At 47.0% G+C, this 26,451-nt stretch overlaps 1 protein-coding gene across 4 annotated transcripts in view; it reads right to left on the reverse strand.

The window, feature by feature from the left end:
• The window catches only part of LOC106812686 (probable global transcription activator SNF2L2), a 55,384-nt gene that overhangs the window by 8,049 nt on the left and 20,884 nt on the right, over positions 1–26,451 (reverse strand). For 3 of the 4 annotated variants that reach the window (XM_014816620.1, XM_014816621.1, XM_014816622.1), the window contains exons 2-27: positions 18,318–18,462; positions 17,204–17,975; positions 16,096–16,131; positions 15,322–15,510; positions 14,728–14,998; positions 14,157–14,283; positions 13,349–13,522; positions 12,041–12,214; positions 11,560–11,736; positions 11,247–11,297; positions 9,317–9,503; positions 8,898–9,013; positions 8,243–8,401; positions 7,349–7,512; positions 7,006–7,183; positions 6,565–6,693; positions 6,069–6,182; positions 5,821–5,934; positions 5,424–5,531; positions 4,924–5,057; positions 4,084–4,226; positions 3,529–3,716; positions 2,924–3,154; positions 2,205–2,338; positions 1,173–1,335; positions 635–858 (exon numbers count right to left, since the gene is read on the reverse strand). In XM_014816620.1, the coding sequence (XP_014672106.1) occupies positions 635–858; positions 1,173–1,335; positions 2,205–2,338; positions 2,924–3,154; positions 3,529–3,716; positions 4,084–4,226; positions 4,924–5,057; positions 5,424–5,531; positions 5,821–5,934; positions 6,069–6,182; positions 6,565–6,693; positions 7,006–7,183; positions 7,349–7,512; positions 8,243–8,401; positions 8,898–9,013; positions 9,317–9,503; positions 11,247–11,297; positions 11,560–11,736; positions 12,041–12,214; positions 13,349–13,522; positions 14,157–14,283; positions 14,728–14,998; positions 15,322–15,510; positions 16,096–16,131; positions 17,204–17,975; positions 18,318–18,407 (4,547 nt within the window). In that variant the 5' untranslated portion in view covers positions 18,408–18,462. The remainder of the gene's footprint in view (positions 1–634; positions 859–1,172; positions 1,336–2,204; positions 2,339–2,923; positions 3,155–3,528; positions 3,717–4,083; positions 4,227–4,923; positions 5,058–5,423; positions 5,532–5,820; positions 5,935–6,068; positions 6,183–6,564; positions 6,694–7,005; positions 7,184–7,348; positions 7,513–8,242; positions 8,402–8,897; positions 9,014–9,316; positions 9,504–11,246; positions 11,298–11,559; positions 11,737–12,040; positions 12,215–13,348; positions 13,523–14,156; positions 14,284–14,727; positions 14,999–15,321; positions 15,511–16,095; positions 16,132–17,203; positions 17,976–18,317; positions 18,463–26,451) is intronic. The other variant, XM_014816623.1, reaches the window with a different exon arrangement.

A 26,451-nucleotide genomic window follows, 5' to 3' on the forward strand; every position in this document is an offset into this window, starting at 1 on the left:
GACACGCGCCACGACGGACGGACGAGTGAGCGAGACACGCGGCACGACGGACGGACGAGTGAGCGAGACACGCGGCACGACGGACGGACGAGTGAGCGAGACACGCGGCACGACGGACGGACGAGTGAGCGAGCGCGCGGCACGATGGACGGACGAGTGAGTGAGCGCGTGGCACGACGGACGGACGAGTGAGCGAGACACGCGGCACGACGGACGGACGAGTGAGCGAGACACGCGGCACGACGGACGGACGAGTGAGCGAGAGACGCGTGGCACGACGGACGGACGAGTGAGTGAGCGAGAGACGCGCGGCACGATGGACGGACGAGTGAGCGAGAGACACGCGGCACGACGGACGGACGAGTGAGTGAGCGAGAGACACGCGGCACGACGGACGGACAAGTGAGCGAGACACGCGTGGCACGACGGACGGACAAGTGAGTGAGCGAGAGACACGCGACACGACGGACGGCCAGACGAGCGAGAGACGCGTGGCACGACAGACGGACAAGTGAGCGAGTGAGAGACGCGTGGCACGACAGACGGACAAGTGAGCGAGTGAGAGACGCGCGGCGAGCGCGCGGCACAAAAGAGGGACGGACGGGCGAGCGAGCGAGCGATGAGCAGCGTGTACCTGTCCTTGTAGTAGATGACGACGTTGAGCAGCTTCATCATCTTGCGCGTGAGCGTCGGCGGGTTCTCGGCGCGCTCGACGCGCGGACGACCGCGCTTCTTCTTCGAGTCCGTCGGGCTGCTTTTGCCGGGCTTCTCCTCGTCGCGCTCGCGCTTGCGCTTGCGACTCTTCTTGCTCGACTTCTTCTTGTCCTCGAGTTCGTCGAGCGTGCCGTCCTCGATCGCCTGCCGACGTGCAACGTCACCGTCGTTAACGTTATCGCACTACTCGTCGTTAAATTGCTTCGTTATTTCAATCGGTTGATCTTCAAAGATTTGTTCAATCGCTTTGATGTAAGCAAACACTCGTGACTACATTGTTCGCAGTGAGCGATTTTATGTGAACCCAAGAAAGCGAATCGTTTGCATGTTTTAGAATTTTTAGCAAGTCCTCATGTACAATCTCTTTACAGCCAGATGCTCACATAGATGAGACTGCTAACACAGGTTTGACTAGTAAAGCACGCCACGTGGGTGCTGTACTACTGCTGCGCTCCTACCTTCAGCCATTCCTTCTCGGTGAGCGTGTCTGAGTAATCGACCTCCTTACGCGCGCGGGTGCCGCGGCCAAACAATTTATCTTCCTCCTCCTCGTAGGTGAGTCTCTCCACCTCGGCTTCATCCTTCAGAAGCCAGCTAGGAAGCTCGTTCTCCTCTATCAGCCTGCAAGAGCACGGGTCGACAAACACATGGTTAGCGACACGTGTTCACGCGCACATGCACCTGTACATACATGCACGCACGACTACACGTACACATGCACGCATTCACAGCGGTGCATACGTAAGTGCAAGCACTTGTCTGCACTTTCAGTCAGGATCACAGACAGGCGAACAACTGAATAAGGTCCGATACTCATCACTATCGACCTCTGCTATGCACACGACTCTTATATTATATTATATTATGCCAGCCATCGCAGTGCACAAGCACGATAAATCTAGACAGTTATTGCATACAGATAGACCTACCCCATTATTGCATGCAGATAAATCTATCCAGTTATCGTACAGATATTTATATGTTGTTATTGCATACAGATATATCTATCCTGCTATTGCATACAGACAGATCTATCCTGTCATTGTGTACAGACAGATCTATCCTGTTATTGTGTACAGACAGATCTATCCTGTCATTGCATACAGATATATCCATCCTGTCATTGCATACAGATCTATCCTGTTATTGTGTACAGATAGATCTATCCTATTATTATGTACAGACAGATCTATCCTGTTATTGCGTACAGACAGATCTATCCTGTTATTGCATACAGACAGATCTATCCTGTTATTGCATACAGATATATCTATCCTGTTATTGCATACAGACAGATCTATCCTGTTATTGCATACAGATATATCTATCCTGTTATTGTGTACAGACAGATCTATCCGGTCATTGCATACAAATAGATCTATCAAGTTATTACATGAAGATAGATCTATCAAGTTATTACATGAAGATAGGTCTATCCTGCTATTGCATACAGATAGATCTATCCTGTTATCACACATCGGTGCCTCTACCTGGGTTTTCGGTTCGGATCACGTGCCGCCTCGCGCCGCCGCTCCAGGTCGAGCCGCTGGAAGAGATCAAACTCGTCCTCCGTGCGTGCGATCATCTGATTGACTGTCTCATCGTCCGGAATCTCATCCTCGTCCTGCGATTACACACACAGAGGGCGCCACCGCCGCGTCAAGCAGACAGCCAAAATCCGGGCAAGAACGAGCGAGTTCTACACCGCAACTGTTGTTGGGTCAACTGTCAACCGAACTGAGTGCTCGGTTTATATGAGGGAATAATCTAGTGATCTATAATCATCTATATATATATATAATCATAATAATCTAATGGTCTCGTAGTCGGGGGTCATAGCTTTCGGTCATTACACATGCGCGATCCTCCGTCATGCTATGAATGGAACTCTTTTTGCTCTGGCAAACAGCGTGCTTTTGTCTCTAACTCAATATATAAACATGCCAGGTGAACACCGCGTCACCGCCGGACGTCAGCGCAAACTAGAAACGCGAGGAAGGGGCGAAGCCCGTCTGTTCGTCAGAGGAGTTTGCGCGACGTGACGCACATCTTTCTCGCGCGCTCCTCAAAACGCAAAAATTTTCTAACTCGAACAATTTTCCTCGGAAACTCGGAAACTTCTCTCTTCCTTCGCCTCCCCGCACGACCCCTGACCTCGCGAGGCGGATACAACGGGTCGATCGCCGCGTGCGCGTGCACTCGCACTCACGTCGTCGCCCTCCTGCTGGTTCTTGAGCACGGCATGCAGGAACTGCCGCCGCTCGGAGCCGGTCGACTTCTGGTCGAACATGCCCGCCTGGATGACCTTCTCGTCGACGTTCAGCTTGTACTTGGCGGCGGCGAGAATCTTCTCCTCGATCGAGTTGACCGTCATCAGACGCAGGACGCGCACCTCGTTCTGCTGACCGATGCGATGCGCGCGGTCCGACGCTTGCAGGTCCTGCAATAGCAGACGCGAGCACGTGAGCCAGACCGTCGTGAGCGTGGTCAGTTAAGTGTTAATTCTGCTCAGGTTTTCTCGATTGCATAATGTGCAGTTAGACGCTTACAGATCTTGCAATGACACGCTAAACGATCGTGAGCACGTTCAATCAAATGCTAATTCCACACGCCACTGCTTCGTCTACATAACCTGAAAACTGAACTCCCCCCCCCAAATCAAACTATTAACCACATACACTCTAACCTGTGCACAAAGAGTTTCTCAAAGAAAACCCAAAAGGTGATTCCCCACGAAAAGGTGTTTGTACCACAGATATGCCCGCGGGTTCGACCGTGCCCGATTACTTTACTTTATAGTACTCGACTGTTCACCTGATGAGGATTCCAGTCGGAGTCGAAGATGATGACAGTGTCGGCGGTCTGTAGGTTGAGGCCGAGACCTCCTGCACGTGTCGACAGCAGGAAGCAGAACAGTTCGAGCGAGGGGTCGTTAAACTTCTCCAGCAGCAAGCCGCGGTCGTCCGACTTTGTCGTGCCGTCGAGACGCAAGTAGCTGAAGCCTGCAAGAGATGGCAGCACTGTTAGCTATGCGGCTGCGTAAAGGAGGGGGCTTCGCTCGTTCGTGCTCGCGATAACCTTTTAAAACTTTCCATGCCCCATTTAAAAAAACATAAACAAAACAACATAAAAACAAAAACAAAAAACACCAAAGACTGATTTAACAAGTTTGGAGAAACAATAATGGGGTTTAATTTTAAGAAGGTGGGTTCTGTTTTTAAAAAGCAACGATGAAAATGTAAATATTATTTAAAAACAAACAATACTTTTTGAAAGTTTAAAAAAATAGATTGGTTTTAAAAGTATTAAGAACCAAGGATATATGCTCAGTTTTCTCAATAAAATTCATGTAATCTGCATTATACGTACCTCGGAAGCATAGGAAATCCTCTAGAATAGTCATGAGGGTGGTCATCTGACAGAACAGTAGTACTTTGTGGCCCGTCACTTTGAGTTTCGGTAGAATCCGGTCAAGCAGCTCAAATTTCCCCGAAGCACGATATAAATCCCGACTGTAAACAGAAGATTTATATAGATGATAGAATATAAGTATTGTGAACATGAATGTAATATCAAATATAGAAAACAGAATATGAACTTAGCTGTCCTGAGAGCTAACGAACATTGACACATCACTCCTTAGTCTCATCATATCATTCTTCATTCACTGCCTTTATCTCATCATACTGAAGGTTCTGTCAGTGAAACCGAGGGTGCTCACTGCCAGTGTTTTACACCCTACTGCCCTAAGTGGTTCCTTCACATCCCCAGGGTGCGAAATTAACGGGAGTCCGGAGTCAAATACTCCCCAGATTTACTGCCGGACTCCCTGATTTGACATGTGCAGGAGTCCGTGTGACTCCCTGAAAATTCTGCCATACTAACTAGTTCGTTCCAGAGCATGGCCTCGCGGAATTACCGTTTTTTTCAGCAAATTTGACCAAAGAAAATTTGGCAGGTGTGCAACCGCATGAATCTTCAAAATAAGCACATGCGTTATTGTTAATATCTTCAATTTTGAACTTCAGACTGCGGACTCCCTCATTTTGCTGCGGACTCCCTCATTTTGAGGGTAGCGAGTACGTTGGACTTCCGTGTTCAAATGTTAATTTCTACCCCTGCATCCCCATTACTGGAAGTACATTTACGGCCTCTGTAGCCAAAGCGATCGTATCTAGAAACGAGGTCAATGATCTTGACCTTACTCACCCTGTGACAGTGGAGCCGGCGTATCCATGGCATTCAGCATACGATTCCTCGATGTGTTGGAACATGAACGGGTGGTTGCAGATCTTTCTCAGCTGCATGATCGTGTTCATGAGCGTCTTTGTGCCTCCCCGTCCCTACAGTGGAGAAACCCAGCATGCAAATTCGTAGCTTGTTATTCTTTCCAACCTTGTGTATTTTTCTTCGTTTAAGTTTATAAATATTACGTTGAACAAATGAAGACACGTTTCCTTGTTAAACACCGCATGGACACGCAAGCCAGCCAGTGAGTACGGAAAAATTCTGGGTTTTTATCAAGTTTGCAAAAAAAAAATTGCTCGCGAATTTGGAAGTTTGTGATTATAAACCACAACTCACAATCAAATATTTCTTTTTTTGCAACAGGTCACAATCTAGTTTGTGTGTGAAAGGTGTGAATCAGCACCGCTTGTGCTTGTTGTTGCACGTGCATACTACATATGCCTATTCCACTACTTATGTACCTGCTTTCCCTTCTCCGATCCGTCAGTGAGCAGCACACCCTTGTTCTGCATGTGGCGGTAGAGGAGTCTTTGCACGGCTGACATGTCACATTTAACCACGTACTCCACCTACCACGATAACAACATCCATTATAACAATAAATACACATACACCATTATCAGATATGGACAGTAACATTTATTCTTACACATGGATGTATATTGACATTTCCTTTTGTAAAAGACAAATGTATTATATGACATTTGCAATTGCACCTGGGAGCATTTACATCCTACAGGACATGGCAGCACACGTTTGGTTTCACACATGGGTATATACATTTTTGCATCTATACATGCATAACCTGTCAACTTCTGTTCTTATATGAATGCTAACTAAACTTAAAACAACGTATACCTTTTCGGGCAACTGCGATTCCACTTCCTTCTTGAGACGACGAAGAAGGAACGGACGCAGAACCTTGTGCAGACGTCGAATGATAAGGATGGTCTCTTCATCGTTCAACTCCACCTATTGGAAGATATTCACAACGTAATTGAGCATGTGCACGTATAGATTACTCTGCCCTAACCACAGAATCCTATGATAAATCTATATGAACCGGAATGTTTTCTCAAGGAAGTGCATTGAAATGTGGAACATGCCTTCTCTCCAGTCATCGCAAAGGGAGTGTTGAACCACTGCTCAAATGTGCTCACGCACTTGAAGATCGATGGAAGCAAGAAGTTCAGCAAGGCCCACAGTTCCGGCAGCTTGTTCTGAAGGCAGATATTAGCAATAACGTTACAAGCAATACAGAAATGTATAATAAATCAGTCACTCATGCAGCATGTTCAAAATCTACTGATCTCCATGTACAAAAAACGATCCAAGAACTGTAGTTTTGGATGATATCTGGTATTATAGCTAAACCAGCATTCAACTCTACAAACAGACAACTGTATACAAAAGACAACTACAAAGCCATAGCTCTTGAGTTACAGAGTAGAAATTATACAGCGAAACCACCTCTATAGAACAGACACCTGTCTATAGAGGACAATTTAGTGTTCCCATGAGTGGCCCTTAAATAGAGGCGTGACTGTAATTCAAACCACATCGGAATTCAACTGCTGACTAGCTACTTCGCGTGCCTGTTACCTGCAGGGGAGTACCAGTCAGTAGCAGTCTGTGCGGAGCGATGTAGTAGGTGTTGAGAATCTGCGTGAGCTTGCAGTGATGGTTCTTCATACGATGGCCTTCATCTATGATCATATACTTCCACCGAATCTGCACATCAAAACAACGTTGCACTGACTGTTTAGTCACCTCCACTCCTGCGCACCTTATTGCAAATTAATTCAAAAACGAGAGGTGAGCATGCGTACGTGCATACGGGAGTGTAGAACACTATATCCCCTCTCATAAACTATGGGATTATTACAATGGAATATGTAGGTTGGCTTAGTTAAGGTTTAGTTAATATAACATATGAAATGCATCCACCTACCCAAATTTTAACAATTTCTCAGCGACCGATTCAACCAACTCTCATCGTCACCAAACACAAGAGCAGCCGTTCGCCACCGAATTTTCGCTCACCTTGGCCAGCACGGCCTTGTCCTTGATGATGTACTCGTATGTGGTCAGCATCACGTTGATCTTGGAGTGTCGCAGCTGAGGCGCCAGCGTCTTGCGGTGCGCCGGTGACCCCTTGTACGGAATCTTGATGACAGATGGCGCCCACTTGTCAAACTCCAACATCCAATTGGACAGCGTTCTACAAAGAACGTGGGCGTGCATGACATTTTGCGTTAACCGAATGCTGGGCAGCATAGATACGCGCATTCCGCACGAAAAGCATGTGTGCCAAAACAGAACTATTGTAGCACTAGGAAAGATGTAACATTGTGTGATCTTTACGACATGAAACATTCTCACTCACGACAAGGGTACGATGATCAAGAAGGGTCCATTCACTTTCTTCGTCTCCATCAGATACGTGACTAGCGAAATGGTCTGTATAGTCTTCCCCAGGCCCATCTCATCGGCCAAAATGCCATTCAGGTTGTTGTTGTAGAGAGACACTAGCCACTCCAAGCCTTTAACCTGAACACAGGGGAATTAAAAATCAAATTACCATTTTTCAACACGTTCATACACTATTTGCATTGCATTCGGAGTCCATAAATTACACATTATTAAATAAATACATATAGCATTTAAATTCTGCAACAATGAGAAATAACTTCAAGCTTCTTTCAAAGAGGATGTCATTAATACTACCCGTCGAAAAGTAATGAAGCTTTTGATTGCACATTGTAGTAGAGCAGAGTTCACGAAAATAGACTGCGAAACCCCAGTGCTCAAATTTTACCAATGGATCCGACAGCAAATGCTGTGGTTGCCCTCCTTTCTTGGCGTGTTTGCCTCTGCTTTCTTCCCATCAATTCCAGTCGAGTAAGTTTCCTTCTATATCCCGTATCAGGGTTCTCCAAGCTTTTTCATTATAGCATGGCGGGTGCTGCCTTTACGGTCCTAGTTGCAACTCGCCGAAGGCGGTTTGCGTGCTAGGGGGGTCCGGGGGCTATGATATTTAGAGTGGCGGGTACATTTTAGGATGGCGGGGCTCGACGATAGCCTGGCGGGCCGCCAGGCTATAAGTGCTCTTGGAGAACCCTGCGTATCATGTTGTTAAAAAGTAAGAGGCCTAGACAAGCCTTCTCAAATTCAAAACAGTTTGCCTTAGCGACCCTCCAACTTGCCGTGGTGCCGTAAAATTTCTGATTAAACACAAGGGTATGCTTGCCCTAGATAAAATTCAGATTCAACACATTACCTGATATTCCTTCAGTGCGCCGTTGACCATGATGGTTGCTTGTTTCTCAACCGGCTCATGCACCAAGTGCGCCATCGCGTAGTAAGACTGTCCACCGGCACTCGTCGGTTTCGCCGTATACTCATCGTCTTCCCCAACAGATGCCTTCTTCAGTACAGCCTGGCGTAAGACAGGTAAGATGTACTGATGATGAAACACACACCGCACATCCACGAGATTGCTGACATATACACGTTTCACATAGTCTTCGCAATTTCCAGTTACCACTTGAACGTTTAGTGACAATAGAACAGCAGGACGTCATGCAGTGAACTCTTAAATTCGCCTCGGTGAATATGCAGAATACGTTTCATGTAGCATTATCAACCATTCGCAATTATCAACTAATCACAAGTGCATAAACTGTACAATAGGGGAAAAGAGCTCAATGGCCATTGTACGCTTATTAAATACAAAAGTCAATTGATACCTTCCTACCAAATCAGACATTTTGTACTCCTTTACGGGAAGGGATGGTCGTGAAAAATGGTATGTTCTGTATACTTGTGACAAGGTCGCTAATCGAAAACATCTCATGAAATAAGCCAATTCTGCAAATGTTACGCAGTGGTTTGTAACCAAGTGTCAATAACAAGGCCATGGACATGAACCTAACCTTGACGGTTTCATCATCAGGCAAGAAGATAGGCGTAGCCTTTTCCTGTGAAGCTTCTGATTTTGGAGGAGCCACTCCTGCTACCTCCTCCTCTTCTTCTTCTTCCTCGCCCGACTCTGTAGGCAGCAAAGACAACACATCAGCTGCTTCCGTGAAAGAGTTCAGTCAACAGACAGCAACAAGAATGATATGTCGTGACGGTGAGCTTACGGGTTGATGAGCAAAGCCCCTATTATCTCCTACAACGTGAAATATACAACATATGACTCTGCACTGCCGGCTAGGAAATTTCTGCTTGCACACTTGCTACATGAGGTGATGCTTCACTAAGCCTCTCCGACACTACACGAACGTTCGACCACCAACGCGTCTCACGCATAAAATCATTTATCGCTGCGGCGTACGCAGCGAGTCGTTACCTTCGTCGTAGTCTTCGTCGTCGCTGCCGTCAGCGCGGCGTGGCAACACCTGGTAGCCGGGATTAGTCTCGAGCCAGGTGTCGAGATGGCACGCGCGCGGCGCGCCCTCGCCCTGCAGGATCTTTCCCGTCTTCATGTGTATCACGCACACCGGATCATCGCTCGTCTGCGAACTCTCGTCGGCGATCTGCCGGCGAAGCGAAACGCGATGAACACCTCAGGAACACGTCGGCGGTTCCACGAGGAACGTGCGTGGCGTCGAATTTCGGGGAACGTTATGGGATGGGTTTCAATTAGAATGAAAGTGTCAATGACACTGTAGCTCACCACAAATAACGTTTTTATAATATTCAGATTTAGGCACTGCCTAAAAGCGGAGCTCCCGATGTTTAACGTGTAAGATTGAGAGGATACGCTTATTCCACGTAGCTGCTATATACCACGTGACAATGGTGTTTCCCTGCCCATAACACAACTTTTGTCAAAGGTTAATTGGTTGCATGGAAGTGTTTACTTCGTATGAGTTTTTCTAGGCGGTAGCACACGGTTGCCATCTGTATATCGCAATAATAATTTATAAACCAAAATGAATCACAATTTGTGACGGTAGATGGCGCTATACCCGCTTTGATGTTTCTTAGCAATGGCGTTCGAAATAAATAGGTTATGCTGCGTTCTGACATGTTTTGTAAAACTTTACTCTAGTATAGACGTTTTATCGGCAGGGTGGAGAGGAAATACCAATTTTGCATTAAAGATATTGTCAATGAAATCTTGTAAAACGAACCAGACGAGTGTGCCACCACAGACTGTTATCTGATGTCTATATAATATGCTATATAATTGCCAAAACCTACCTAATTTGCATAATTTTTTTTTTAAATATCAAAACCCCTAGCCCTTATTCATTCACAGACCAAAAATTTGCAAAATCAGTTGAACCTGAACTGACTAATGGCAATTCCCATTTTTGCCAAAAAATTGCCGTGGCTCGAAAGTACATCGACTGGCGTGCTCCAAAATAGAACGTTCAAACCTCTTCCACAGCAGTAACAACTATACCCAATTTCAAACATGTGGGTCAAATGGTTCCTGAGTTATCGTTGACCGTAGCCAAATGTTGACGGACAAACGGACGGACGGACGTACGACGACCCATGGCAATAGCTCAGCTTGACGATGTCAAGGTGAGCTAAAAAAAACTTAGGTGTGGTTACGGTTTCCCGACCGACCCTATTTATTCCCAGCGACCCTAAACATTTTAATTGTCAATTTTCTTTAAAGTAATATGGAAAAAAATATGAATTGGACAGTTCCTGCTTCAAAAGGCACAACCATAGGGCACAACGCACATCGCACATCCTTCGGACATGGTTCGTAAATAAAATATTTCAAGAAAATAAAATGTTTTCCCTACCTACCTACCCTATTTTTTTTCGGCATGTAACAGTAACCACACATATATTTTGTTTTGGCCTAACCATTGCGAGAGTTTTCCAGTGTTTTCACCACTTTCATGAAACTACCGTTATTGCTTGAGTAACAGCAATTGTCTAGAGTAACAATAAAATGTCTTAGAACCTTCGTATTCACCGAAAACTGCCAGTGCCACGGTGTAGTTAACAACATTTAAACACACTTTTATAAGTGAGCGAAAAAGAAAAACAACTACATTTAGTGCAGCGAATATTGAAGTACATCCAACTGTATATGAAATGAACACAGACTATACCGAATTCCAAACTTTCACATGTTCTGCACATTCACTTAGTCATTGTAAGTATCATATATTGCTGATACAGACCAGGTTACCGTAAATATTATTACCCAGGAAAAATGCAAATAAAAGACGATACACGTCAGACAGAAAACACCATGGATTCTTTTCCACTCTCATCCTGTGTGAATATTGACGGACACTTATACTTACTTCATCCTTAGGAACTGTTACCACTTGTTCTCCTTCTGGCTTTTCTCCTTCCTGTAAGAAACACGATGAAAATTATGACCGAGTGGAAAAGAACTGGGAAGAATAAAGCAATATGTTTTGGTACAACCACCATCAGTAAACACCCCCAACTCAACATTCATCACTTACGTAAGTTACATCAAAGTAATAAATTATTTTTAATGACAAAGAGAAAGTAACACATAATTCAGTACCTTACAATGATTATGACAATGCTGATAATAATAATAATAATATGAAATAATAATTATTATCCACACAATCTATTATGTACCTCTCCCTCGGTTGGCTTCTTCTTCTTCTTCTTCTTGCGTTTCTTCTGCGCGAGTTGGTGCTCCTGCACCATCTTGGTGAGACTTTCGATGTACTCGTCCGTCTGCTGCAGCAGGTAGGCCAGACGCTTGTCCTTCTTCTGATCGATCAGCTTTCTGTATCCCTCCTCATCCTCAGCCTGCACGCAAATCACGCAACGTTAATGACGATATGCAAATATACCGAAGACATGGCGTTTTTTCTTACCGTCGTATGGTCCACCTCTCGCTCAATAACTTTAACAATATAACACCAGGACTAGGCCACAAGTAACTTGTAAAGTGAATAAACTTAAATGAGTCAAAAACATGAATCCCTCAGAATGATAACCCCAACCAAAATATTATACGTTGAATCCAATTCTACGACCCGATACGATAACACCTAGTAGAATAATTAGCACGATAAAACCCAAAAGCCAGAACCGTTTTTCGGCTTCTCACCATGAGCCTGCGCATGCGCTCCTTCTCGATCCTCTCCTGCTCCTTCTTCAGCTCGCGCTCGGTGTTTGCGTGCCACGTCACCACTGCCTTGTTCACCTTGCTGACCTTTGACGCGACGTTCCTGTGGAATTCCTTGAACTCCTTGCCGTGGGCCAGAATCGCGTTCAGATACTCCTGAAAGATCGAAATCACGACATGATGCTAACTAGCGCACCACAAAACATTAAGAAAATCTACATAATTCAACCAAGCATGCTCTACGAAAGCAATTCTCATCGAAACCATCTCTGTGTTTCGATAAGAAGGACATAAGCACCACAAAATATTTAAAAAATCTACAAAATGAAACAAAGTATGCTCTACGAAACCGATTCTAAGCAAAACACACTCGGTAAGTCAATAAAATGGACAGAAGCCTCATGTGGTAAGTACCGCTCCACCATATTACTCCACCGTAGGGTTTACCTACGATGGTCAAGCCTGTACATAAAGCTGGGTTTACACTATCGACTTTATGCAGGCAACTTGGCGTTTTTCTTCTTTCTACCAACCTCTCTATATATGTTCAAAGCTCTTACGTTATGAACCGCGAGGCGGCAAACGTTTCAACACTTGACCCGTAGCGTACGCGCGGGGCGACGAGGATACACATTTTTGCATGTATTCCATGTCGCCAGCGTGGCGCCTAAAGCAAAAACGTGCTCTCCCCCTAGGGTGGAGGGACACACCACTGATTGCTGTTCTCTGATTGGCCACTTCGCAAAAAAACGTCCAACTCGCCTACTCCAAGTTGGCAAAATTAGAACATGTTCTAATCGCCCAACTCGCTGCTATCGATCGTTTGGACGTGCAACTTTTGCGTTTACACTGCCGATTGTCAGTTGCCAAATTGCCAAGTTCGTACAATTCGGCAATTCGGCAACTCAAAATCGTCAGTGTAAACCCAGCTTAAGACTCACTCAAGGCAAATGCCACGTATTGTTCACATGACAGCTCCCCGTTCAATAGGGGTGGCATCACCATACTACTAATCAAAAGAAAAATCGTAAATTGGCCTGTACGTTGCGTAAAGGCGAGCGCTAACGCACGTGCGTCGGCCATGGGAGCTAGCTCGCGCTCCGCCGTCACCAGGGAAAAAATAACTTTTTTTCACGGGAGCTCTTTTTCCGTCTGTGGAAAAAATAGCACTCGTCAAAAATTTTACTGGTTAAAAATTTTGAGCCTTACGGGAGTGATTTCGGAGGTTTGAAGAGCGAATCGCTCATCGCTCCCGTGTATTTTTTACCCTGGCCGGCACCCATGTCGTACCTGGTGCTTCTGCCGGCGCTTGCGCTCGGCCTCCAGCTTCTGCTGCTTCTCGAGCTTCTCCGTGATGCGCGCCTCGCGCAGGCCCTGCCGCTTGCTGCGCTTGTACGCCTTCAGGTTGAGAGCCGTCTCGAGCGTCGTGTCGCGCCGCATGCACGCGACCACCTCCGTACGCACCTGCGGAAATCCAAACGCGCGCTACAGCCGAGCGAAGACGGAAAGGCGAACCTCCCCTCGCACGTACATCGAGGGAAGGGTTAGACGTATGGGCGGAGGCGCACGCGGGTGGACTAAGGAAATTCTCCTCACTGGTTAGAATTTTTTACGCAGGGGCCGAGACGAGTCGACACACGGTTAAATCGCAGGTATGCGAAACCTACGCAGCGGTTAGAGAAATGATGTACAAATAGCAAATTCTGCGGTCGAAAAACCCGTGATAAGACGGTGATTACTATACTAGCCTCCCACCAACCATCCAGCTGACATTGTGTGAGAAATCTGCCCTACATGCACAGCAGGCACAATTCTGTTGATTTCCCCATGACCGGATATCCACACCCTGTGTCAAACAAGCGTGCATCTTTCGTGCCAATACTCTACAAGACCGACAAATCTTCACACACACACACGCACGCACGCATGCACGCACACACCCACGCACACAGACACACGCACCCATGCACACAGACGCACGCATGCACGCACACACTCTATTATCGTAGCTTAATCTACCAGGTCGAACCATCGCACCACCCACTCGCCAATGAGGGACACGAGCTAAGGAAGGGGCGTCGCTGCCGAGTGAACGCACCTGCCGCTGGAAGTTGATGAGTCTGAGAGCTCGGAGCTCAATCTGTGCTTTGATGCGCAGGTCATCAGCCAGCGTGCCTGGCAACCTCTGCAGCTCCTGAATGCGGTGTGCAATCCGCGACGCGATCCTGCCACAAACACGAGCGCGTAAACATTCATGTACGTATTATTTATTGTATATATATATATATATATATATATATATATATATATATATATAGTATATACACACATATATTTATTTATTTCTAAATATACAATATTTGTGTATGTTACATTATTTTGTTTCAATACACATGATCATTATTCGCCAATATTCATCATGTGAACCCTAATTGCGTGCTTATGCACTTTCACACACAGTTCAAAATTAACGCCAATTACCCAGTTCGAATGCACAATCACGAAATCAACACTATAAAGGAAACATGATGGAAAGTGTGCTTAGTGTCAAGAGAGAGAGTTTTCAATACGTAGAAGGGAACTTGCTCAGGGTAATAACCTCATTACTGTGTTGCGTTGCCTAGGATGCAAAAACCTATGTACCAATAAGTTTAGTTTCAAATTCCCACCTGTTTTCACGCTCCTGAAGGATCTGCACCGGGTCCAGTCCCTCAGGCTTAGCTATCGGTGTGATCTTGTTCTGCTTCTGCATCATGCCACCAGGTTGCGCCGCTTGAGGTAGCGGCAACTGTGGCGCCCCTCGTGGAGACATCGGTCCTCCCGCGTGACCAGGCATCAGCTGTTGCGAGGGAGGTTGCGATCCCGGCCGCATCGACGGAGCCATGTGCTGCGGCGGTGGCGGAGGCTGCTGCTGCTGCTGCTGCTGCTGCTGCTGCATATCTTTAAATGTAAAGAAATAACTGCATTGCGATCGATCCGAGACCACCAGATACTTTTCGCCTCTGAAAAATTAGACTTAATTTCAGAGGATGTTACTCGATCAATTACTCGTCAAAGTGTGACTGAGAGAGGGTGAATTATTTCAAAAGATAACCTCGCAAAACAAGATGCCCAGGGAAAGCACGCACCCGTTTTCACGTGTAAAATTCTATTTCATTTTCTTTAGGAACCCATTTAATCAATCTCCATCGAGGTAACGACCAAGAAGAAGACGAATATCACGAAAGATGAAGATGTCAATGTAAGAAGAAAGACGAACTCACGAAACGGATGTCCCGGCGGGAAGATGCTTCCCTGTATGGCCTTCATCAGGTTCTCGGGGATCGGGTTGTTTCTCGCCAGTAGTTTGTAGCCCATGATCTGTGCCTTCAGCTGCCGCAGCTGCGTCTGCGAGAACGGAGTCGGCTTCTGTGACATGTCCTGCCCAGGGGGCGGCATCGGTCCAGCGAATCCTACATCCACAAACACACACACAAGTTACACACTGCATCATATCACGCACACAGGGACACACACGCACGCACGCACACACACAGGTACACACACGCACGCACACACACAGGTACACACACGCACACACGCACGCACGCACACACACATATACAGGAGTGAATAATAATAGATCTAATATGGAATCTATTATTATTCACTACTGACATATATATATATATATACACATATACTGTAACCGAATCTAGTCTTTGCACACTACTTACTAATAAGCATAGATAATAACACATGCCCGGACGTTAATATGTCTATGCTGGTTTTGTGAACGTATTCTCCAGATGGGGAATGTACACATTACATACCAACGACGTTAATATTCACAAAAATTGAATAATGGCGACTCTATTTATGTTGCACAAGGTTTTTACATGCAAGATATGAGTCCAATCTTAAATTATCACAAATGAGATTATTCACATAACAACTATTTTCGGTAAAATTGTTCGTTGCACCCGAAGCACACATTGAGCATTAAACAATAGCAAATGACAAATTAAAGGCATACATATGGATGTGTTAAAACTTACTTGCTGGGGGGGCTGCATTCCGGGGTATCCAAGATGCTAAAAGGTAAAATAACATAAACGCAAATTGAAACTAAAAGTAACAACATGCCTGATGCGTGTAAGCACGTGCTCAAACACAGACACAAAGCGGTAAAAGTTGTAAAGCTTCACAGGAAAATTCTAAAATAGCATTTAACATAACCCCCCATCAAAATTGGTTTTAATTATTTCACACACCAATTTGTACTCTTTAATAGTAACTAATGATTACTGCACTTTTTATTTCTGCAAATTTATATTGTATTTCTTATAGATGTTATACATTAAAAATTAGTGTGCAAGATAACCAAACCCATATATAACTAACAATGCTGAAAGCTAGATTGTTATCTTATAATATGAGTCAAATATCACTGCCAAAATGCTTAGAAACATACTATACACCAGACAGCAGTCGCAACCACCTTAAACTTTTAGCAAGTTCACATGACCCATTCCATTTTCATAACCACATTTTAGCTAGCAATTCATTATACACAAAAATGCCTTTAAAAAAAAATTACAGCATTTAAACAAGGCAAACCTGCCAATCATTTTGTTACATTTTTTATCATACTACAATAATTATATAATTAAAAAAATAAAACAATACTATTTTAGAATATCCACATGAACAAAATCTGAATCTGTCCTTTGCCCCATTGACCTTTGACCTAACCATTCTAACTTGTGCTGCATTTTATGACATGGCCCTACATACGGAAAATGCATGCCATCTAGGTTCTTCATCAACAAAACGACATCGCAAAAAAGTTGACGATGCCGACAAAGTAATTGCATAACATTCGACTGCAAATTTCCAACACGGATGATAAAGAAATACCACACATACCCATCCACAGTCGCATGCTATGTTCGGAACGCCACACAAGTTACGCCACCACAAACACAAGCGTTTTTTCTCCGCAAATACAAAATAAAGCAAAAACTGATTAGGAGCCGGATTGAAGCGGTAGGGTTGCCCATCAAGTTTTCGACGCATGCAGCACACATCTCCCACGCATGCTGGCCACCGTGGACAACAGAAACGGAGCGGGGGACGCGACGGCAGTGGCGGCGGCGACCATACCTGAAAACTGGTCATCCTGCGAAGACCCGACGACACTACTCCCCGAACCTTGCTCACTGCCCATACCTTGGTTACCCATGTGGGACGGTGGCGGCACGCCGTGCCCTCCCACGATCGCTGCCGGCGCTCCCACCATGTTACCGCCGTGATGCATCGGCGGCGGTCCACCGCCGCCGCCCGGCTGCATGGCGAGGTGCGACGAGTAGGGGGCGCCACCGCCCGGCGCCGGCTGCGCCATGCTGTGCGGTGCGGAGCTGCCCGGCGGGCCGCTGTACTGCCCCTTGCCGCCGCCCTGGTTCATCATGCCGAGGTTGCCACCCGGCGCCATCTGCCCCGCCATGTGGGGCGGCCCGCTGACAGGCACTGGGTGCGTTGGCTGACCCATGTACCCCGGCGCGCCCGCGTCCGGCGGCGGCATGCTGCCGGGGCCGTGTCCCTGCATGCCGCCGGGAGGGTAGCCGCTCGGCGCATTCTGCATGACGCCCCCCGGCATGTAGCCCTGCCCGCCCGGCGGCACAGGCCCGCCCTGCATGCTCGACGACGGCGGCAGCGGCGATCCCAGGCCCTGCGGGCTGGGCTGACCCATCGGGCTGCCGAGGTTCTCGCCGATCGGTGGCGGCCCCATCTGCGGCGTGTTCCTGCCGCCGGGCGAGTGCGGGATCGGCGATCCGCCCATGCCTCCCTGGATCGTGCGCACGCGGTTAGCGATGGTCACCAGCTGGTTGTAGCGTGGGTCCGCCTGCAGGCCTTTCTCCTCCATCGTGTTGATTGCCTAGTTACAACGACAGCCACGAGCACGTGTAGCATCGACAAACACGACAGTACATTATGACGATGCCAAGGTCGATTGAACAGCGACGATCTCGCATCAAGCTAAACAAAATTGTGCACCCTCCCGTTGAGCCGACCAGAAATTCCTAGCGACCCTACCGTTTCTACTGCATGTCAAAAAATAGGTTTCATATTCCCCTCTTTTCCTAGAAGTTTCGATACAATGACCTTATGTTAACTTTTTGCCAAGCGAACCCATATTTTATTTCTAGGTAACTGGAAGTACACCCTTTGCTTGTCCTTATTCATTAAAAAAGTGGTGCAAAGACTTTCTGATACTTGCCTTCTGTAGTCGATCTATATTGTCTGGCGGATATGCCATGGTTGGTGGTGGGGCAGCCATCAACTGACTGTCAGTGTCAGACTGCGACATTTCTTTCAATGCTTTTCCTTTCAGTCTAGTATACTATGTGCACCTGCTTGAAAGTCTGAAGAGGTAAAGATACATTCGCTGTTTAGTCATTGAGCAAGGTAACTTATTTCAACTTTGAAGTCACACCGGAAAATACTAGAAGCAGTGTTTCCCCTGCATTGACACCCCGCTCAAATTCTCAGCCGCCACACAGAAATTTTGTCCAAAACACCGCCTCGCTGACGAAAATCACTGTTCTTGCCCTATTTTCAGCCCCTGTTTACACTATCTTCTAAAGTTTATACCTGCTTTTAGAAGTTTAGTAAGATATGGCTATAAATTTTTATTCATGACAATCATTATTTGGTCAGTTGGGATTTGTCAGGTAGGATTTTATTAGCATTATTAGAGACAATTTTTCTTGGCCCTATGCGCCACCAGGCGCGAAGTCGATAGATAACAGGTAACAGTCAATTTACCAGTGAGACCTACATACGCCTGATTGTGTGATTTATTTGTTTAATGTTTTGTGACCTTATAGCTATAACCCACCTGTACCATATATTTTGTGGGAAGAGTAGTTTGTTACAATCATTACACTATTTACTAGTGAGCTGACTGTTTGATATCTGTGAAATTGTGCATTATTAATATTATATTAATTACTATCCCTTTTTGCTCTTTGCTTATTACAATTCTGCATAGTTTTATGACTCACATTAAAGAACTTGCTAATAAGCATCTGTACAGCACACACATACTAATACCCAAGTGTAGTCTGGGGCCGGTTTCACAAAGTGTGATTAACTTTAATTATGATTAAATCACTAGTCATGATTAACTTCCCGTAATTATGATTAAAGACTTAATTACGCTTCGTGAAACCAGCCCCTTGTGTATAGTGACCAGCTAACAATTATTACTATTATTTATTAGTATTACGGTAGCTGCAGGGAACTGCAGGAATTACTAGATGTGGCGGCAGGCTTTGCAGAAGACTACAAAATGATATACGGCGAAGACAAGTCTCAAGTCATAACTTTTTAATAACAAGAGCCGCAAAGCGACTAGGCTCATTTGAGTACAATCGGTTGTAATTTCGTAATCGATCATCGGTTGGACCCAAGTAACCGATGATCGGTTACAATCGGTTACTCAGGGTGTTGAATGCCTGCGTGTGCGTAACGTCGTGTGCATGTACGTGTGTGCATGTATGTGCTTGTTTAGCCCTGTTTACTGTTTGTTTTGCACTGTTTACCGTCCGGGGCTGAATGATATTTAGAGTGGGGTCCGCGCGTCTCGGCTGCAATGTTTCAGGATGTCGCGGGGCTTTCCGACCGCCATGTGCCATAGGCCTCCATTTCGGTCGACGGCGCGCGACCCGCCCGGGACACACACGCTATACCAGATTAGAGCTGCTCCGTTGTAGGTACATACCCGTGAGACATTGTGCCATTGTAGTCAATCAGAGAGGGCCAGCAAAGGGGAAGGGACAAAATCTGATTGAGTGCCCTGCAGGGAGAGTGTCGGGCAGGGCTAAGATCATCCAAAACTCTCACCTATGCCGAGAGTAAGGTAGTAACCAGCTCATCCACCATGCCAGGCAAGCGTGAGACCCTGCAAAAGGACAGGCGTAAGACTAGGACGTAACGACGTATAACATGTAAATCGGAATATCAGAGACGAAAGGAACCAGAACAACCACCAATATACGAAACAAAAACGTAGGTCGCGTGGAGTAGGCGGTCGAAGGAAACCCACTGGACGGTAGACGTACTACGTCATGTGTCGAGCCTAAATCTGCCGTGTGTATTTACAAAGTCTCGTGGCTTGAAGGTAAGTGTGTCCGTGTGCTCTTTCGGTGCAGTGATCCGGTCTATATCAGGCTGTGGGCCAGTCGGTATACCAAGTAGCCCTTGTATTGCTTTATTGTTGCTCGTAAGAACACCACGCTCGCGAGAAACTTGTGACCAAGAGAGAGACTCTCATCTTCCCCTACTCACCCGCCATCACCTAAGTCGTGCTTATCTACTGCCGCTTTCCTCCGTTCTACTGAGGGCCTCTCACTGCCTGCACTACTCTTCATACCTCCAGAGATCTCTCCAATAGTAACCGAGCGATCCAACTCACCATTTGACCGCGAGAATCTGTCCATGCACTGGCCATCAAAGTTAGTATTCGCGGGTCCCATAGTGACCAGATTGCTTAGGGGGTCCGGCATTGGCCACCCCCAATGCGGAGCGCTCGCAGCTCCTCGACCAAAAGGACCGGGCGCTACGATACTTGTCTGCATTCTGAGATGCATTTTCCTGACATTCTGAAATAATGACAAAATAATTACAATTAATTGACAGTAAAAAAAAATTGTTTTTTTTCGATACAGTGGAAATTCCTAGTTTTGATACAACACTCGTCGTAGTGGTGTCAAAAGGAATCGAAATTCGTATAAAATACCGGATAAACGTAGTGGTGTGGCATCCTCTGCTAATCTCGCCCGATGTCGACACTGTCGCACGCTCAGGCCCACGCCTAACGCTGATGCGATGTTTTGTGGTTGCACCCGTTATGTTAAGCTGCTATCGCGTGAGTGAGATGGTTGTACTGCCATACCTGGCTAAGGGCTTAGGGGTTCTAGCTTTATATTTATCAGCTTTAGTGCCTAGCTGCTATAGTGGTACTCAGGAGCTCCGTTATTGTCGTCGACGACATCCATGGCACTTGGACGCCGCTTCAATCATAACCACATACTCGTCGAACTAGGTTCATACAGAGATGAGCGAGGAGATCCAGCTGAACTCCCCACCCACACAGAAACAACATTAACTGTTCTTCATGTTCGAACTTGACCTATACAATACTTCACTTAGTCAACCACTTGTCGTCCATATACCTCCTGGACGTCCTCCCGTCTCTCCGCTCCGCGTCTTACCGCCTCCATCCTTCCACACAGTAGCCCCCGCACCCCGTCCCTCACACCCGGCTCCATCATGCGCGACATCATCGTTCTCAGGGCCACGACCGACACCACACGAAAAACATCACATTAGCTCAGAGCCCTTCATCAGTAGCGTCAGTTAGAGAAGGGTTCAGCAGCGCTCATATAGGAGTTTGGTCTCTGCCCACAGAAATTCACACGATACCCCTCTTCTCTTACCGCTCACTTTGTCGCAAGCACTCGAAGGAGCATATCAATAGCACGTCAATCGACGGCTTCCCCAATGCATATTGCCCCGCCAGTCTGTGTCAGTATCTGGAATGGTCCTTCGTATCCGAGATATCTATCAAGGCGATGCAACTTCGCGGTACCGAACATCTGTTACGCCACCACGAAGCAGAACTTTATAATCTGAGGTAAGAGAGCCTCCCTGTTCGTATAAATATGTTGCTCTAGCTCGCTCTGGATGTCTCCTCACCTCGCAAATTTCCTCTCAGCTCTCTTACCTCTGCTCCCTCCAGCCACCGATTCCGTGTAAACAGGACAAGTACCTCGAGCAGCCAGCCTGCCCGGCCTCGTCCTGCCAAATGCGATGCACTCCCTGCGCGACAGGCAGGAATCTTACATGCTGTAGCCCTAGTCAGTCCGTCACTAGCCCAATCAGCTCCTCGACTATACAACCCCTCTCTCCCCGCATCTCGACCCCTCGCCCATGCTGCCTTCCCCAGGGTACCGCTCCCAGGATCACCAGCCGCTATCCACTGCTTCGGTCAAACTCATCATAGCGATAGGTACCTCTAGATGCCAGTCGTACCGGCGATTTCCGGCTTGTGTCCTGAGTTTACAAATCGGCTTCATGGGAAGATTGTGCGGCACCGCACAGAATCTACCGTACTGTAACGGCACGCCGATTTTCATCGCTCAGCCTCTAAGATTCCTCGATGGCTTCAAACTCTCAGTTCTACATGCGTAACCCCCTCCTCCTTCGTTCCCCCGTCTTCGCAACAAAGACTGCAAGACAGTATATGTTCGAAACAAGTGAGCCTTCGCTACACACCACCGCATGGGCCAATATCAGTGCGCTTATGGACGTGCATCATTCTCTCTCTACGTGCTGTGACTAAATAGTGGACATCCCGTCGTCTCCTGGAATTTCGTGTGCAAAAGCGCTTTCTTACCTATCCTCTAGACCCCTACCGAACACTTACTCGTTGATTGTCAGCATGCCTCGTGCATGGCTTACCGCTTAGACATCGCGGTCTGCGGTGGTCGTCTCTACGCTCTGTTCTGGCCCCTCCCCTCCCTCCGCTCCTCCCGCCGGTGTCAGCCGTCCACGATGGAATACCGCGATTGTTGCTAACCCCCACGTGAACGTTATTAGGGTCATAATCAAACAGTACGGTAAACACCTGTATTGCACCTGTGATGAACTCGTTCATGCTCCCAAGCTCGCTCGTAGGTATGACTGGGCTACTGACAGAGGAAGTTGTCATTCTCCAAGATCTTTCTTACCCCATCATTTGTATTAGCTGAGGCCCACTTACGGGTCCCAATCGCGAGTGGCGAACGATTGGAATGGTGCTGCGACCAACGCCTTCGGCGTGTTGTCGAGACACGGTGCTCGCGTGCACTTGTATGATGTGGCTGGAAAGTCCGTACCTAATACTGATGGCAGGGCCCTAGCCGTCGGCGCGTCGAGTCCAGCGACTTCCCATCGCCAACCACGGAGAGGAACTCGAGCGGCTGACTGCAGGCCGGATCTGTCTGATACGAGCCGTGACACCCTTGCCATACACAAAAACCTATCACGCTCTGGCAGATCCAGATAATAACTTCTTGTATACTCTCAAAGTAAAACTATTCCATTACCACCTTGACTGTGCCGTTGTTTAAAATATGAACGTGTAACTCAGCAGTTGTCCTGTTTCTAGAACTAACATGTATTCTCTTAATTCACGTTAACGACTGCTAATTCCTCATCAGCATATCAACTTTCAAATCTATGCTTTAACCGGCCATGTTGTAGCCCGATGCACGGAAAACCGAAGTACGGAATAGACTCGCATAGAACAACTACAGAAACTAGTAGATGGCTCTCAAGGCAAGTTACACCCAAAGCAAGTGAACCGATGTCACCAAATGTCGCTGGGGCCATTTGTAAAAAACCTTAGATGACATGTCTTGTACGTTAACGGCATGGTAGGGAGTGTGGTCGGATCTAGCATAACGAGCGCCTGCGTTAGCGAGCCCGCGAAGACGTCGGCTTTAATAGGTCGTGTACCTTTGTATCAAGCCATTAGTACAAGGGGCTGAATTAGGGCGTGTCGAATCGATATGTGAGCACCGGCGTGAAACTTATTTATAGTACTACTAACGAGTAAGTAGTCGGAATTGATAGCCAAGACAATGTGTGAATTATCGAAACTTTGCATAAGATAATTTGTAGGTATTTTCATTCGAGAGTAAGACTCCCTCAAAAGTTGCTGATTGAATATCAGTAGTGGGCCATACCAGTATAGAGTACTAGCAACCCCCTTGAAAACCACTATCCACTCCTTCATCCCATCTCTCCTCCCCCACAAACAACAGCTCCTTCCCTCGCCCCCAGCGATTCCGCGAGCTCGCCAGCGTGGATCAGGTTACACTGATAGAGAACGTGGTTGGAACGTCGTATGTACTAGGAGCCATGTTTCCACAATACTCTAGCTACATCTACTTACCGCAGCACGCACTGCGCACACTGGTCACTGGTCACTGCTCATATCTGGCCGACGAATACGCTCTGACAATGCAGTACGAGGCAACTACAAGCCGCTGTTATCTAGGCACCTGCCACCTGGCTGCTTGTTCGCGCGACACCCGGTAGTCTTTCAACTCCCTCACGCAATACAGCGTTTCTTCGTAGCTCTGACTCGCTGTTCCTAACCTTTTCAACCGACCCCACCCTCGGTCTGACTCTACCCTACAGCGCGTCACTCCACCAACAGAGCAGGATTCCTTTAGATCCCGACCCAGCTCGTGATTCCCATTATGTGGTGATTTTAAAAACATGTGAAACACCAATCACAAACTACTTTACTCTTCTCATCGGAGCGGTTCAGCATTACGTAACCGCTGTTGACAGGTATGTATGTTCAGCAAAATCACTATGAGTACAGACGCCAACTGCGTAAAGTAAACGCAGAAAAAGCGAAGGTTGGGGAGATGGCGCGGATTAAGAACTATTCCCTTCGTTCTCGCCACTGGGGGTTCTCCCCGCGCCGATCGATTGTCACTCCGTCCGCACGCGATACTTTGATCGGCTAACGTCGGCGCCGAAGTCAGAGCTGTTCAGATAAATCTCATACGATTAAGAACGTTATAGAAAAATTATAAATGCTTAATTTGGAATTTAAAAATATCAACGCCGCTAAATTTGGTGTTTAGATTGCACTATAATGGGAGTTATCAGCAATAAGAAGCCTTGACTTTCTGTGATTAATCGTTATCCCGAGCCTCCTCTCCCACAGAGCCCCGTCCCCGCAGGAACCGGAGGAGCGCGCGATCGCGCGCAATCAATTCGGCCGCTTCGGCTACATTTGTCAACAATAAACGACGATTACAGACGACCCTTCCGGACGCGCAAGACCGCATGACCTATATATTCGTTAAGCTAAAGGCTACTTCGAGCCGTTATTCTGACCGATATGAAATATAGTTAACCCGTGTAGGCTTTCATATAATTTATGCACGCAATGAGACACCGTTCCGTATTTCGCATTTTCCGCGTACCTGAGAAGTGTCACGCGTGCGCGGCCTAACATGTGGAATGAAATTGACCACGTCAAACACTGTACCGCCGCCAATAGCCATTGTCTACACTATGACACCTCCATTGTCGCCGCGGCCACATTGGATATGTGTATGAAGTGTAACGTTACGAATCATATGGAGATGGCACAATATGGGAGCATGTGGCCGCGCATAGAAGAGAAGCTGCGCGCGCGCAGAGGAAAAAGAAAAAGATAACATGGTGGATCCGTGCGCCCTAATGAAAGCTCAGCGCCATGGATCTCAAAACTACGAGGGGTGACAGAAAGTCGAGTTCCTCCTCAAGGTCAGGGTGGCCAGTCAGCCCGGACTAACCGCGCGACCGACGCGCACGCGCGGCAGTATGTAGTCTGACTCTTCACTGCATCACCACCGCTGTGGGCGCCGTCATCCTGTCCCGTCACAGGTCTCGCGCGCGCCCCCTGGATGGCGCCGGCGTGTCGACTCCTTCGCGCTTTGTGGAACAGTCCGACTCTTAGTAGGAGGTCCACTCAAGACGGGCGAAGACATGTCGCGTCGATTTGCACGTTCGTTAAGCGAAGCGGCCTGCCAAAGCCGTGTCGACAGACGCTGCGGGCTGCGGCCCGGTCGCACGAGGGTCTCTTCTGTTGTCCACTCGGAGAACCTTCGTCATTGACTACTCTCAACAGCTGGATACCGTAACACTGCAATCTCACCATCGGCAGTTAGGCCTGAGGTCATCTCTCGATCGCGAGTATACGAGACCCGCGTGCGAGAGATGTGCTGCCTGCGACCAGGCGTACCGCGACGCGGCAGGAGTGCGCGTTGCGATGTATAATATCGAGCTTGGACAAGGGCTCGGGAGGCAGTTACGTCGCACTCGACGTAACCATAGACTGGTAAGCGCTGCAGTTCGCTGCATGATCTATCGAGCTTGTGACAAGGGCTTGGAAACTTACTAGGCCGATTTCCGAGTATTCCTGGTACTCCGAGCCAGTAAATTTTCGTGGGCCATGAAACCTGGTACAATGAAACTAAGTCCTGATGGGCCAGTGAAAAAAATGGAGTAAATGGTCTCATTAATGATATTTCACTTCTTTATGTGATGATCAAGTCTGAGAATTTACTATGATGGTCACGATCATCGATTATACTTGCGATCATCGGTTGAACATTGGCTCGAACCAAGCGGCTGTGTTATTAAAATCCATAATCAATTTCATAAAAAAAAAATCTAAATTAATGTAAAACTTGAACAAGAAAACTTGGAAAAGTGATGAGAATCAGAGATATCATCGCTACTATACCAAGTTATCCTTTATTAACATACCATGTATTATACACCAGCATAGTAAAACC

Source organism: Priapulus caudatus, unplaced genomic scaffold, assembly GCF_000485595.1.
Source record: "Priapulus caudatus unplaced genomic scaffold, Priapulus_caudatus-5.0.1 Scaffold674, whole genome shotgun sequence".
In the NCBI taxonomy this organism is placed as follows: Eukaryota; Metazoa; Priapulida; class Priapulimorpha; order Priapulimorphida; family Priapulidae; genus Priapulus; species Priapulus caudatus.